This window comes from Hesperophylax consimilis, chromosome 14 (assembly GCF_061612785.1).
Source record: "Hesperophylax consimilis isolate HC1 chromosome 14, BYU_Hcon_1.0, whole genome shotgun sequence".
NCBI lineage: Eukaryota > Metazoa > Arthropoda > Insecta > Trichoptera > Limnephilidae > Hesperophylax > Hesperophylax consimilis.
Window position 1 is genome coordinate 26,277,311 of NC_142849.1, and position 16,960 is coordinate 26,294,270.

General features: G+C 31.4%; 1 protein-coding gene across 1 annotated transcript in view; it reads left to right on the plus strand.

The window, feature by feature from the left end:
- Positions 1-16,960, plus strand: part of ChT (choline transporter) — a 75,508-nt gene that overhangs the window by 29,902 nt on the left and 28,646 nt on the right. The window contains exon 6 of the mRNA XM_089639658.1: positions 10,258-10,387. Coding sequence (XP_089495784.1) covers positions 10,258-10,387 — 130 coding nt within the window. The remainder of the gene's footprint in view (positions 1-10,257; positions 10,388-16,960) is intronic.

Sequence of the window (16,960 nt, forward strand, 5' to 3'; positions counted from 1 at the left end):
CCAAGGCTTGTATTTTTATCGATTAAGAGGCTTTATGTACGTATTCACACTTGTAGGCTCACTAAAAATACCTTATAAAAATAATAACATGGCATTTATATAGCGCAGTTTAGTGTCATTCCACTTCAAGTGCGCTTTACTAAAGGTAAAAGTAAAGCTTAAAAACGGTAATTTAGTATTATTGGTCATGTTTTTAAAATTATTCCTACAGCGTGCCTTACCCAATACAGATATAATATTATAACACTAAATTTACTGTTTATACAAAGTGATGACAATACTTAGAATAACAATAACAGCAGGACAGGACAAAACAAGAATATTAAAACTAAAACATAATATAAAACAGGAGGCAGTTTGTGCTCAGAAATGAGAATCATTTTAAAAAGGTACAATAAAGAAAGTTTTAGAATATTATAAAATATTGAAAAGAAGTTAAGATTTACGAATGGTAATATTTTTAAATTTTCTAAACCTAACTTTAACCTAATTTTTAACCTACATTTTTTAAACCTAACCATGAAGATGAACAATATATCCCTCTACACGGAGAAACATTTCTGTTAAAAAATATTGCTAATTTATTAAGAATATCTTCAAATTATTCATAATCCAGTTAAAAAGGGATTGCAGGCCCTTTACGAATTAATCGATATGCATGAATAATCGATGCCGGAAGACGTGTTCGTAAAAATCATGATATTTCCGAATTGTAAATTATCAAGGATGAACGCGTGTTCCGATATCTTAGGAATTTACTAAGAGTTTATCAGAAAACGACCTGCAATCCCGTTTTAAACCGAATTGCTAATAATTTGAAGAATTTTTTTAAATATATATAATCAATTTTCATTTTTCTCCGTGTGTGATTACCCCAAAGCTTGTAATAAAATATAATCGATTTAAGAGGCATTGTGGGTACACCTAGTAAACTTGTAAGCACCCAGATGGAATGATTAGGTAATTGCTCTCTTAATCGTCGGATCTCGTTGATTCGTTGATTTTTGTTGATATTCTGTTTCTATAATTATTTGTAATTTTCTTATTGTACAATATTTTGTAGTATTTTTGAAAATATATTTTTTTTTTTTTGTAACTGTACATATTATTATCTATATACAGGGTGTCCGGAAACTCGTAGTACAAGCGGGAAACTGGTGAATCTACATCACATTTGGAGTCAATTTTGTAGTATATATTTTTTTGATTTGAGCTTTCGTTATCGAGTAAATCGAGTTAGAAGTTTTTTTTATCAAATTCTTATAAATTATTACTGAAGATCAAAGTAACCAACTAATTAAAACTATTTGAAAGTAAAACAAATGAAGAAATTCGGATTTGAAGCATTATTTTGAAATCACCCTTCATTTAATCCGGTGTAATCATAAAATATTTCTGCTCAGCAGGGTTAAAACATCTATTGTTCAACCCTAAACACCAGAAAAAACTTTAACCCTAAAATAGCCGAAAAATATTTATTTTTGGTTTTTTTTATTTTTTGTGAAAATGCTCAAATCAAAAACTTTATGTTTATTTGGGTTCCCCATGTGGTGTAGATTCTCCAGTTTCCCGCTTGTACTACGAGTTTTCGGACACCGTGTATATAAGCACATAGACTAGCTCCCCAGTTTGACCCGAGAGTATTTCTCTACAAATTGATTAAACAAAAAAAGTGATGTCTGATATGAAATGTAATATATTTTTATCTCTTGTGAATATTTACATTTTTTCTAAATAAATAAAAAAAAATCTTGTAAATTTGTTTTGACAATGAGTTTCTAGACAGGCTTTTATAGTTAAGTAGCTATAACAAAGTTGTTCTTATAATACCTATTACTGTTTTGCCCTTTGCTACCAACGGAGGTGATTCAAAATTGTTTTTTTTCCTAAATGTTAATTCAATATTGTGTATCTTCAGTAATTGTAAATTAACTTTGTGGCATAATTTTAATTAAATGAAAGTAATTAACATTTCTACGAAAATCGCAAATTCGGTTGGGGCGCTGTTTGTGCTTTGATAAAGATAATGAACTTAGAAATTTGATTAAGTGTAAATAGTCAATTAAATAATATTAATAACCAAATATTAAATAAATAATGAACTCCCAAATTCATTTTCACATAAATTCCTACAATGACAATAATTGCATGAATTATAATATTTAAAAAGTAATAATAAATCATTAATCACAGCTGATTTTAATGTTTATTTCTATCAGTATTTATTTGTCTATTCCAAAGATATTGTTCTTCTAATATCTTTGGTCTATTCTCATATTTGTTAATTTTCACTTTACGTTTATCAGAAGACGAGACGAAATTTGTTTCTAAACGTGTCGATTATGTTGATCAAATATTGGTGTATATAAAATTATTTATTTTCATTTATATAATTACTTTTTTTAAACCACTATATTTATCTTTATACATTGCATTCTGATAAAAGAACCCTTGGTTCTGAAAAAGGTAGATGATTCTGATCAAAATAGTGCTTAAAAAGAGTTATTATTATAAACTTTGTTTTATCATAAATTTATGCTTGCAAATTATTAACAAACGATTTTATTGTTACCTAATTTAAAATCATGAATTGTTGGTTGCGTAGTAGGTAGTGTATTGAAAAGTGTTGAGTTTTGCCCGTTGCACCCAATGAAGGTGAATAGGTTTTATTATTATTCCCAAAAGTAAATTCATAATTTTATGAGTCCGTTTTGAAACTTTAATATATTTTGCACTAGCTGACGTGTACCTGGCGTTGCTCCGCTTTTCTCTATTTTCAATAAATATAATATCCACATATTATATATATTTATGAAAACCCTATCATACTCCTTTGCATAATTTATTTATTTATTTATCTAATAATAAATACCCTATCAAACTCCGTTGCATAATTTAGAAGAACTAAGCGCAGACGCGGATAGTGACTTTGTTTCATGTTATTTAGAAATAAGAAATCATTGTCAAGATTACGAATTTACTAAAAGTTTATCAGGAAACGGCCTGTAATCCCGTTTTTAGTTCATTGTGATGTGGGATGTTTCGGGATGTTTCCGAACGTTTCCGACTATTCCCGAACTTTCCACAACATTCCAAAATGTTCCGAGATCTTCTGGAATGTTGTGGAATGCTCTTGAATACCCTTGGATGTTCTGGACTGTTGTAGAAATTTCTAGAAGGAGATTCTTCCAGCTCTTATATCTTCAAAAGCAGGCCCTTTAGGTAAAACGGGAACCTTCTTCATGTATTAGGGATAGAGGTCTACCACACAATATACAACTCTCTTGATCGTACCGGGACTCGTTTCTGAGTTTTAGTGGCACGCATGTTGTACACTTACTCTTATTATATATTGATTATCGTTTCATAATTTAAAATCATGCGGTACTAAGGTGTAGTGTTCTGAAAAGTATAGCGAGTAGGCCATGTGAACCCAACATAGTGATAGGATTTTAGTAGTTGAAAAGGTCAGCAAACAATAGAATCTCCCAAGAGAACAAATAAATAGCAATTAGGGTGAAGAGGAAGCTACAAGCAAAAATGTGTGCATTCTTGGTATGCCTTATATCGTCACGAATATAGGTAATAGCCATTAAAACCACTTGGCAAATGGAGTCTAGAAATGCTCGATTTCAAGCACAAAAGTGCTTTTTATTTATTTTGTTAACAATTTTATAAGAAAGCAAAACAAGTAAATCAATGGAAACTGTCACAGGTAATCTTAGCTATAATACTGTATTTTTAAAGTTGTTTATTTTTTTTTGTGTTCATACATATCTAGTGAAAAAATAAAAATTTTAGTAGTTTATATTTATATTTTTTATTGCGTAACTAAAAAATATATTTGTATTCTACTTAAGGGAAACTATAGAAAAAGCTTTAATTTATCCAAAGCATATTTTTTGGTATTCATAATGTATACTAATTTTTAATTAAGTTTAATCGAAAATAGTGATTTAAGTTCAACCAAGTACGTAACAGCGAGTAGACGCGATATTTGTGCTCTCACTAAAACCGCTTAAAAACAGTGAATAATCTGAAGATTTATATTCAAGTGAGTGAACTTACTGATTAAAAAAGTTTTCCTTAAAAAGGTGGCTAAACATACTGTCATTCAAGTGCTTTATCACGGTGCATTTTGTAAATTTAACTGTGTTCTATTGGAGTCCATTAGAGCTCAACCAGTGATTGTGACAATAACACACAACTCAACGAAATAAACAACACAGTGTAAATTGGGGTAAACATGACGCACACAAATAACCACCAATTTATGGAATCATGCAAGACGGCAATTCAAGACCTGTTGGAGGCAGTACAAGATCCAACAAAAAAATTTACCAAGGATCAACAAAACTTAATTACATTAAAAGTGAATACAATATTGGCACTGATGGGTCACGTCGCCATTGAAATGACTGAAAACAATGTCAAACTTGAGTCGTATGACCAATCAGTAGATAAAAAACGATACTTAAATCGAAAAAACGAATTTTCCCTAATGATTACCCCTAATCAAAATAATAAAGAAACAAATGAAAAACTCCAAAAACGAATCCAAGAAAAAATTAAAAACGGAAAATTAAGGATTAATATTGACAGCATTAAAAAAATTTCTCAAAACAGATTAATCATAAAATGCTTTAAAAAAGAGGACGCACTGATGCTGCAAAAAGAAATTTCCAAAGAATTACAGGATGTAGAAGCAAAAGAACTTATGAAAAAAAAACCTACACTTATATTCAAAGGCATCTTCAATGACTACAACACTGAAGATTTTACTGATGACCTATTTGAACAAAACGAATATCTTAAAGTTTTTACACACACTACAGATATCAAATCACTAATAAATGTGAAAAAGGTTGTTAAAAATAAATACAACGACACGATGAACTTCATTGTAGAGGTAGACAAGGACATCCGAAGAACTATAATACAAAAAGAAAAAATAAATATCGGATATCAAAGAATTTACGCCGAAGATGCAAACCCGCTGGTACAATGTTTCCATTGCTTACGCTTTGGACACACATCAAGTAGATGCCTTGGGAAAGAAAAGGACGCAGCTAGCTGCAGCTATTGTGGAGGCCCTCACACACATACGACTTGTATTAATATAAGCCAAGCACCCAAATGTCTGAACTGTGAACAACATAACCTAAAAAATAAACTGACATTTCCATCAAATCACCGAGCAAATGACAAGATTAATTGTAAGTTTTATAAAAAAATGCTTGAAATTGCACACCAAAAAATCGATTATTGAAAATCGTAATGTTTTAATGTTTTCTTCATCAGGATGTCATAAAATTGACATTTCTAACTACGTTTTACAAATCCATATTCTTGAAGTTTATTTTGTACTCTATAGTAGTATTTTGCACATAACTCTACAGCAGTATTCTCTCGTATTATTATTGAAACATATCTCTTTTTATATATTCTACTTACACGCCGATATTATTCAAGTTTGTTTTGTATTACTCAATACTAGGTTGTACATAGCTTCTCGGGAAATAGTATCAAATAATACTAAACCCAACAACCATAATATTAAAATATACGAGGATAATACTATTATTACAAACAGTTCGATATTTTTCTTTATTAGGTGCACAAAATTAAAATCTATTTTTCAATTGATTTTTTACAAGCATTTTTTAAAATATTCAAGTATATTTTGTACATCATTATTATTTTGTACATTATTAATAGATGCTATATTTCAACTTCCAACCATTATACTGAATGTTACGAGTATAATATTATATTATATTTTTAAATGGCTTTCAACTATATTGAAAATGATTCTGATGTAGAATTTACCCGAGTAAGCAATTTAGAATGTTGGATTCACGCACAAAATATTAATAAAAGCAATACTAACCTAACCTGTGTCCAAATAAATATAAGATCACTAAACAAGTATTGGGATATTCTTCATGCCTATTTGAAAAACTGTTTGAAAGACATAGATGTAATTATGCTTTGCGAAACTGCAATTAACGAGGAACTTATTAAATTATATGATATTCCAGGATATAAATCGTATTATTATTGCAGAAAACATAAACAAGGAGGTGGAATATTGCTGTATATAAGGGAACATTTAAATTTTAAACAAAAAATAGTTGAAACCATTCACTTTGAAAATGTGTTTGGAATATTGACATTACCTAATAAATGTAATTTTTATATTTTAGCAATTTATAGACCACCTAACCTCAATAAAAAGGGATTCTTAAATGAAATTTCTTGTTTTTTTTGCAATAATGTAAACTTTAATGATAATATAATATTTTTTGGGGATATTAATCTTAACATACTAAATCAAAGTGATTCAAATATAATAGCTTATGAAAATATACTTACCAGTAATTACTTAACAAAATGTATTAATGATACGACTAGAGAAGCAATCGTTGCTGGTCAAATAACCAAATCCTGTATTGACCACATATATGTTAGATCTAATAAATGTAACTTGTCCGCGTGTGTAATTGATTCGAGAATTGCTGATCATTTTATGACGGGACTAAATTTACAATACCATGACGTCAAAAATATTGAACAAAATGAAAAAATCACAATTCTGTCTCAAAAACGTGTTGATAAAGAAATAAAAAAATATAGTTGGAATATTCTTTTGAAAGAAGTGGATTGCGTTACTCTGTATAATAAAATTAAAAATAAATTTAATGAAATCTATGAAAAAAGTACTGTAGTAAAGTCTTATAAACCTCAAATCAGACCTAATGCCATAAATGAATGGATAAATGAAGATTTATTATCAAAAATCAAATTAAAAGATACACTTTACAAAAGATGGAAAAATAATCCTACAAATAAATTTTATGAAAGAGAGTACAAATGTAATCGAAACAAAGTTACAAAATTAATCAGTACATGCAAATTAAAATTCTTCAACTCAAAATTTAAAAATTACTTTTCCGACTCTAAAAAAACGTGGGACGAAATAAACAGATTGTTAGGGAGGAAGAGCAAAAGTAATTGCGACCAAGTAATATCAAACTATTTTTTAAAAAAAGAACAAACGACTGAACAAACATCTAACAATTTTGCAAACTTTTTTTCTGACAATGTTAAGCAACTATTACATAGATGTGACAAAAAAGCTTTTCATATTCAAACACATAGACTTCCACACAGCATGCTCTTAACACAAGCAAAACTTTGTGATATTGAAAAAGTAGTCAGAAGTTTAAAAAATAGTCAATCGCCGGGGATAGATAAAATTAGAATGTCTGACATTAAAAAACACTTTAATATCTTAGGACCTATTTTAACTCTATTAATTAATATGATTTTATCGGAGGCAATTATACCTGAAGATCTTAAATGTAGCATAATCCGACCTATCTACAAAGGTGGTAAACACAGTGAAATTGAAAACTATAGACCGATCAGTATTTTACCTGCAATTGAAAAGATCCTAGAAAAATATATATCTGTAAAACTAATAAAGTACCTTGAAAAATTTTCTATTATTGATACCCATCAATATGGTTTCCAAAAAAATAAAAGCACAGATCTACTACTTCAAGAATTTTCAAATAAAATTAATAATGATCTTAACAAAAGAAAACATGTACTCGTATTATTTATTGATAATTCAAAGGCTTTTGATACGATTGATCATAGTAAATTACTTAAAACTCTAGAAAACATTGGAATTACAGGAAACCTACATAAATTATTTGTTAACTACTTTCAAAATAGAAAGATTTGTGTAAAAATTTTTGATCATTTTAGCAAAAAAAATATTGTTTTCGCAGGCGTACCACAAGGGTCCATACTAGGCCCTACCTTGTATATAATATATGTTACTGCAATGAAATTTATTTTTTCTCATGTAAAACATTACGTTTATGCTGACGACACTGCATTAGTTATTTCACATGAGGATTTATTAATAGCGAGTAATTTACTTCAAATTGACTTTGTCACTCTTCAAAAATGGTCACATGATGTAGGTTTAATAATCAATGCTAAAAAAACGAAGCTTATGCACATCAGATCTCCTCATAATAACATCACCATAACTCCTAAAATTATTTCTCATGACTTTAATTGCATTCATAACTTTGTAATACAACCATGCTCATGCAAAAATATTGAACTTGTTTCAAAATACGTATATCTAGGCTTAACAATTGATTGTTATTTTAAATGGGATATACATATACAAAAAGTGTGCACACGGCTTAGAGCTATAGTGAGCAAACTTTATAGATTAAAGTTTTTTGTTCCACCAAATACCCTTAAAATAGTATACCTATCATTGGCGGAATCCCTAATAAGATACGGAATAACTTCATGGGGACATTCAACAAAAACAAATCTTCTTTCAGTCCAAAATGTACAATATTCTTTGGTAAAATTATTATTAAACAGAACTAAATACGAACAAAGAAATGACGTACCAAAGTCATTACTATACAACTCTGTAAATGTATTATCTGTTCGTGCTTTATTGTGGCTTAAAATTGCGAGTCAGCATACATCTCAATCTGAACATAATAAAATAGTGACACATGTTCATAATACAAGACTAATTGCAAACGATGGACTTGTAGTTCCCAGATACCTGAATAAATATGGTCAAAGAACTCTAGAATACCTCGTTCCAATAATTTACAACATGTTACCAAACTCAATAAAAAGCTGTGAATTGACTCACAGAAGGAAATGTATGTTAAAAAAATGGTTATGTGAAAGAATTTTTTTGTATTAATGTAATTATGTGTATATTTTATGTACTTGTTAAAATTGTATATGTATTTAAGAAGTAATTGTTAAAAGAACCCGTTGACAAACTGATATCAATCAGTTTAACGGGACTTAATTGTAAAAACAGTATTTTTGAAAGTTGATAAATAAAAAAATAAAAAAAAATAAAAAAATAACATTAAGCTTCGACTGAAGGGAGTGAAACAACCAGAAACCAGACAGGGGAAAAGGGCATTTTAAAATCATTGTTTAGTGTAAACATTCATAGAAGTTTTATGATCAACTCAACTATTTTCACCCAGCACCCAACATTTACTGTAGTCAAAAGCTATAAACATAAGTAAACAATCAACATGCTTCACAATACATTTCCCGGGCAATAATGCTGTTATTATAGAAAATCCTCTTAAAATTGAATTTAATTTTCAGATTGATAATAATAATTTATGTTATTAAGCCTCACAAAATTCCATCGATTGATGTACCTATGTGAACAAAACAAAGTTTCCAGGTTCTGAACTTTCAATTAAAATTACAATTATGTGGAACTCTAAATGTTAACTGTAGTGTAAATATAAATATTTATACTAAAAAGCCGCTCTAACTAATTCACAAATATCAGACGTGTTTGTTTTAATATAATTATTTGTTTGCGGAAAATTCCCTTTGCTCCTTTCAACCAGTGATTAAAATTTATATGAACGGCAAAAACAAATCCGTGTTGAATGGCAAAATGGAGTATTTTGATAGAACGCTGAAAGGCCGTTGATTATTTTGCTACTACTGGAGCTGATTTTTTTTATTTATTTGTGAATAAATTCAATGCGTCTCTCATTCGTATTAATTTGAAAAGCTGAGTGATTGCTGTGATTATATGGATATCGGCTGAAATTCTGTTAGAGCGCATTATCGCAAAGAGGATGAATTGGTTCGGAACAAATATTAAACCGTTATTGCTGTTGTGTTTTGGATTTTCAAAAAATATTTTGCTCTAGTTTGTAAAAATGATCATTGTTGGTTATTCATTACCGGATATATGAAGGAGAAAAACTGCTACTTTTCAGAAACATCAATAATAAATAGTCAAATTTTCAAATACTATGTTTGAATCTGGATCCCAAATGCTGAATTCACGGTCGGAAGTGGAAGAAACTTTGATGGCATTTTTCTTAATGGATTCAAGAGTTTGAGTACAGAGGAGCTGAAGGAAAATGAGATAAAATAATTTCATAAATGGCTATTTAGTCATAGATGAAGTTATTTACCTCCGTGTCTTATCTTTGCAACCCTTATCTGCAACAATAAGTTCAAAGCGAATAAAATTGATATAGAAGTATGTTAGTGAATTTGTGAATAGTGGAAAGTTTTATAAAAAAAACTGATAAAAAAGGTCCCAGTCGTGAGCCTTGCTGCATTCCGTGATTTCTTTCAAGTTCCATTTTATTATTCTCTTTTTGAAATCATGAGCACCGCTAATTTCTGTCCTTTCACTGTTTGTTCCAGGTATATTTCCAGCGCGTGTTGTCCAGCAAGACAGCTGGAAGGGCCCAAATTCTCTCCTACGTGGCTGCTTTTGGATGCATCCTGATGGCTATTCCGCCTGTGCTGATCGGCGCCATTGCCAAGGCTACAGGTTAGTTAATTTGTTTTTTTTTTCAGTTTTGTGCTTGTTCCGCCGAAAGAACTTGTAGTAGAATACCAACATAACAATTTCAATGCAATCTTGTCAGCATGCTCTCACGCTGCTGGCTATGAGGGTTTAGGTACTTTTAGGTATTATGGAAGGTGTATTGGAGTGAGATTAGTCAGCAGTAGAGATGCTCGATTTTCTAGAAATTAAATTACATCTATAACGTTTTAAAATGACTGGTTCAACTGGATGTTATAAGTAGTCATATAATGGACAGTGATAGCCGAAGAACGCTATGTGGCACAATCGCTACACGATGCGAGAGATGGTGGATCATTTAAACGTTTATCTTTGCAAATATCAGGAGAGAGAGATTGCAATGCTGAGGGAATACAAAAACGCACTGCAAAAAAGTGCAATATCTTTGCACGATGATGTCGTCTCTCACCTTGCATGCGGCTTGAAGTCCCGGAAAGCCTTCTAGGTGGAAGGAAAGAGGTTCCTCCGATTAACTCTCACTCCAGAAGATAGGTGGAAGCTTGAGTGGCAATTTGCAATGCCCATCTCCTGCACGACCCCACTGAGAGACGGCCTGGATATTCACTGCCTCGTAAACTCTGTTCTACCATCAATATGATAAGGTCCTCCCACAGCCGCTCTGTCCACATGATGCACTGGTGGGGCCTTAAAGAGTCGACGATGTGTGAATGTGGTGAGGTGCAGACTACCGAACATGTGGTCAAATACCGTGAGACACGAAAGACATGAGGTCCACAAGGAGACGCCTGAGGCCTTAGACTGGTTCACTAACCTAGATGTTCCTCTCTGTCCCCCCCACCACACGAAATAAGAAGAAGAACTAAAAAATCTGTTGGGAGATACAATTTGTCTTTTAAAACCTATTCAGTTTCACCTGCTCAGTTCAAAGTGAAAGTTTATGGACCTTAAATATACACACTCAAACCTTTTTGTTCCGATTATACAGACGGTAATTAAAATTTGTGCGTCGGTCGTTTGCATTAGCTTGATTGCGTTTATCTTTATAGCATCACAACACGCACCCAAGGAGGGTAGAAATATAACATTAGAACAAGGTTAAATGTATATTTTTAAATGTGTTGACGTTAACACTGTTATCTCTACGAAGTATAACATGTCATAATACTTTTTATGTGGTTGTAAAAATCTGAATATTAAAAACTTAAACATATCCTTTCCCGACGATCCGACCCTTTTTAACATTAGCTCCACACAGAAGGCCCTGAGGGAAAAAAATACCTCTGAGTCATTAGGGAAAGGAAGGAGAGGATGTTCTGGAAAGAAAAAATCTGAGAGTCAATGTATCCAGAAGGGATGGACATACGAATCCATCCTTCCCGCTGCGGTGCAAGTCGATGAGTCGAGAGAGTCCGGCTGGAGAGGTCAAAAGGTCTCCCTCAACCAGTCTTTCCCGATCCGGCCCAACACGCAGCAGGTGGACAGACACATTCGTTAAATCCTCACCCCTCGAACCCAGGTACCCCTGCTCACCAACCGTAGTAAACCACTTGAGGTAACTTATAGCAGGGGTGTTGGTTATCCAATAAATTGAATCTTAACGTGATTCTGAGAGTTATTTTGAGGCTTAGTACTATAATCTTAATAGTTGTATATTATTGAAGTCGAAATAGGTATAATAAGTCGGGATACACGCCAAACGCGCGCCCAACATTTGTACACAGTTGACATTTGTCACATGAGAACGGGTCGCTTCTACGATTCGTTCTTAAGTTCAACAGCTCGGCTGTGGAACGAACTGCCGGCCTCTGTGTTTCCTCCCTCCTACAACATGGGACTCTTCAAGACCCATGTTCACTCCTTCCTCTCCACAAAAAGACCCTCCACACAGCATCCCCAAAGATGACATAGGCCCTGAGGGAAATTATTTTCTTCAGGGCCTCCTGTGTGGAGTTAATAAAAAAATAATTAATAATAAGTAAAGAATGATATAATTAAGTACGTACTTATAATATGTAGTTAGCGAGTTATTCGCCCTAGTACAACTGACCTGTGTCAGATAATTGTCTCCGCTCTCTCCTACCTTGTATGAAGAGTGTCCTAAGCAAATTTAATAAAATGTAAGTAAAAAATGTAGATGTCATTTTGTGTACGATGAAATTTGTATCAATTATTTTTACCATCACACGTATATTATAGCGCATCAATTGATACGCATTTCGTATAGTTCCTGTTGCACCGCGTAATTAATAAAATTAATTAATTAAATTAGTTAATTTAATTTAATTAATTTAATTAATTTAATTAATTTAATTAATTTAATTAATTTAATTCATTTAATTAATTTAATTAATTTAATTAATTTAATTAATTTAATTAATTTAATTAATTTAATTAATTTAATTAATTTAATTAATTTAATTAATTTAATTAATTTAATTAATTTAATTAATTTAATTAATTTAATTAATTTAATTAATTTAATTAATTTAATTAATTAATTAATTAATTAATTAATTTACCTCGTAATTACGAGGCGGAGCACTTATCACGTGATCCGTTGCGACGTGTAGCGGTGGTGACGGGAGGTAGAAAATTATTATTTTTGTTTTCAAATAATTTTTTTTCTTCAAATCAGAAATCGCCGGTTAAATTCTTTCGGGTTTGTGCTGACACAACCTTTGTATCTATTTTTTCTCCTTTTTTAATACATTATACAGTCATCATTTACATAGTAACTTGATATATGTATTGACATCATAATAACTATAAATTCAATTGCTAAAAGAATGCTTTCATATTTTTAAAAAGTATTTCGTTATTATATTATTGAAAACATTGAAATTGGTATTGGGATTGACTATGTATTTCTCTCTTCAGCAGAGAAACGTGTTCTCTAAATAATAGAGGTTCAATTTTGGTGTACAAACTAAAGAGATTCAATGTTTTAGACAAAATATTTTTGAGCATAATTCATTCCTAGCATGGAAAATATGCAGAGTTTCACAATATATTAGTTGTTTTTGTTGTTCTACATTACCCTACTTCCCTGCTAAGATGAATTAGTTTAACCACGTATTCAACAAGTCTTACGTTTCTCTCCTCCCTTGTCTCCCCCAGGCCTTATAGTAAAACAACCCCTAATTTGTTTCGGGCTTGCTCTTCTTGAAAAGATACACCTCGCTTGTTGCTAGGCGCTGCGGGCGACCAAATTTTGTAAATATTAGTCGAGACGGAATGTTTTTTGATACCGAGCATAATTCTGAATGATGAGCATAATAATGAAATTTAAAGTGTGGAAAAATCTTATGAAAGAATATTGTGTAACTAGCAGTTAAAAACCCGCGGAGCGGGTTTTTTTCTGCTAGGCCCTTCGGGCGGCACTTGGTTGGGCTTCGCCCAGTTTAAGTGATACTAACAACAGTTACATTTAATAGGTAGATATTAGGTCATTCACAGAGAGAGGGTGAGTATATATTGTTAAAACACGGAACAGGAAGGAGTTTAGGCATAATAAGAATGACAGTTGTTCGGGTAAAACTTTACCTTTCCCGAATAATTGCCTAAATGGCTAAATGTAAATTAATATAGGTAAATATTCGGAATCGCTGGATACGGAAAATACGAAATATTTGTAAATAATACCTTCTGATTTACCTTAATTACTATAAAAGGAATCGAACAGCATTTGGGAAATTTTTAATTTTAGCTTTTTAACTTTTAATTACGTAAAATGAAAATTCGCTTTCGCTGTATGGGATGACAGCCTGAATAATTTCTGTTGATAACATTTTCTTTTGTCGGTATTCCTGAAATGAGCGGCTAGAGACAATTGAAAAACGTAAATTAAAAAAATATAATGTAATACAATATTCCGGCAAAATAGTGCCTACTTAGAAAGCACAAATGATTTATTTGGCTATTATTATCGTTATTATTTTATTTAACCTCACCTATAATAACCTAAACTAACCTATTATAATCCATCCTAACCTATAATAATCCAACCTAACCTATGTCCTAACCTAACCTATAATAATCCAACCTAACCTATATCCTATCCTAACCTATAATAATCTAACCTAACCTAACCTAACCTCACCTATAATAATCCAACCTAACCTAACCTATGTCCTAACCTAACCTATAATAATCCAATCTAACCTAACCCAACCTAACCTAACCGAACCAATCCTAACCTAACCTATCCTAACCTAACCTAACCTATAAAAATCCAACCTAACCTATAATAACCCAATCTAACCTAACCCATAATAACCCAAACAAACGTTACCTAACCTAACATAACCTGACTTATCCTAACCTATAATAATCCAACTTAATCCAACCTAATCTATAATAATCCAACTTAATCTAACCTAATCTATAAACTAACTTGAACTATACTAATCCAACCTAACCTAACCTAACCTAGCATAACCCAACCTAACCTATCTTAACCTATAATAACATTTTTTTTAATATTTCCTTACTTGTAAAAGAAACCAAAATACCTTTATTTTATTTTTCGAGCTTGGCTAAAATAGTACCACCTACCTGGTATTTGCATAGAGTAAATGGTAAAAATTCTAGCCACTCATATCAGGAATACCAAAAAAAGAAAATATCATCAATAGAAATTATTCCGGCTGTCATCCAATACAACGAAAGCGAATTTTAATTTTACGTAATTAAAAATTAAAATGCTAAAATTAAAAAATTCCCAAATGCATTCAGATTCCTTTTATATTAATTAAGGTAAATCCGAAGGTTTTATTTAAAAATATTTCGTATTATCCCTGTCCAGCGATTCCGAATAATAACTTAATATATATTATGTACCTGGCAAAATGATTGTTTTATTATACATATAAGTACATGTCAGATTAGAGATTTGTTGGCTAATTTTACAATCAACGAAGCGTTTCTATCTTCCGATTGTCTTTCATGTTATTTTATTGGGTTGGCAGTGCCTACACTTCCGCGTATTGTTAACTTCATGTCGGTGTTCTGTCAAATCGTGCGAAATTATTATTTACGTAAATAATATTAAATATCATAATTTTTCAAAATCGTACATGCAAATAGTTGTTGTTTATTGTCATTAAGTTAAATCAAATGTTTGTTTTATTTTTAAATGCGTATTAAAACGGTAGTTTCCCCTTAAATAATTACCATTGTTTGAATAAATGAAATTGTACGTATTTGTATATCGCTATTATGCGCTCTGTCGGCCAATAGCGAAACTACTCCAGCGGCCGGTAAAGGAGGGATTGACATTTTTAAGGAACCTTGGAATGTTTGATTCTTGACAGACGTCAAATATATAAAACGTAATTGTGGATAATTTTTACTGTAATGTAATTAATCCAATGGATTGTGAACTTTCTAAAACTTATTTTCTTCGATATTATCCAAAAATTATATTAGCAGAAACGATGCTTTTGAAGAAATCTGGTGATCCTATTTTAGTTTGAAATCGGGTCTTAATTTTCAAGTTAGCGGAATTTAGCCGAAACAGTCAATTTGAATTCGACCAATCAGAGGGCCCAGACCGTCCAGACGCTGGCACATATATTGTATAATATTGTAGAATATTGTAGAATCGAGTGAAACTCTTTTAAAAAAATGACTAAAATATTCTAGGTCAATGAAGTTGTGGAGAGAAACATTTAAAAAAAGTGATTTTATGAGAATGCAACACAAGAGTCCCAACTGCTCCCAAACATCTGGATCTATTGAACCTATGGTTTTCAAGAGTATGTGTATGTTTTGAGGCTGAAGGTAGTGGAGAGAGGAATGAGATTTGGAAGATTATGGTGGGGAAGTACTTGACTATTCAGAACGGTTCACCACACGCGGCTAAAGCCATTAAAAGCAACGTTTCAATTCAGAATGGTGGTCTTATACCAGGGCAATACTGGAATCTGCATATCTTCCACTCTGGAACGTTCCGCAAACATACATTATATTATATAAATGATTATTGTAAAATAACAAAAATCAAACAAATAAAATTTAAGCACCCGCCGGGAATCGAACCCGCGATCTTCGGATTGCTAGTCGAGAGCCCACGGAGGCCTTTTTGAATTTATTCATAAATTACAGTAAAGCCATTTCGTGATTTCGATATCGGTGTATCGCCCTTTGATACAAAGTGATACCATGGTAATACTAAGAGTATCTTTCTCTTTGGAAAAAGGAACAACAAATATTCTATATATATACGGTGTTAGGAAACTAATGGCAAAAGCGATAAACATCATATTACATAGAGAACCAAATTTTTTTTTTTCGATCTGAGCATTTTGATATACATATTAAAAAAAAAACTATTTTTGCCTTTATACTAAGTTTGGACGAATTTTAAAAGTCAACAAAACATGGTTCAAATTTGATCTAAAAGGTTCGATTTACTCGAAAGCGAAATATCAAATCCAAAAAAAGTTATGCCACAAAATCGACTCCAAATGTGACGTTGATTTACCAGTTTCCCGGTTGTTCCATTAGTTTCCGAACACCTTGTATCATTCGATTTAATTTACATACATTATGAAATTTAATTTTTATACTCTTATA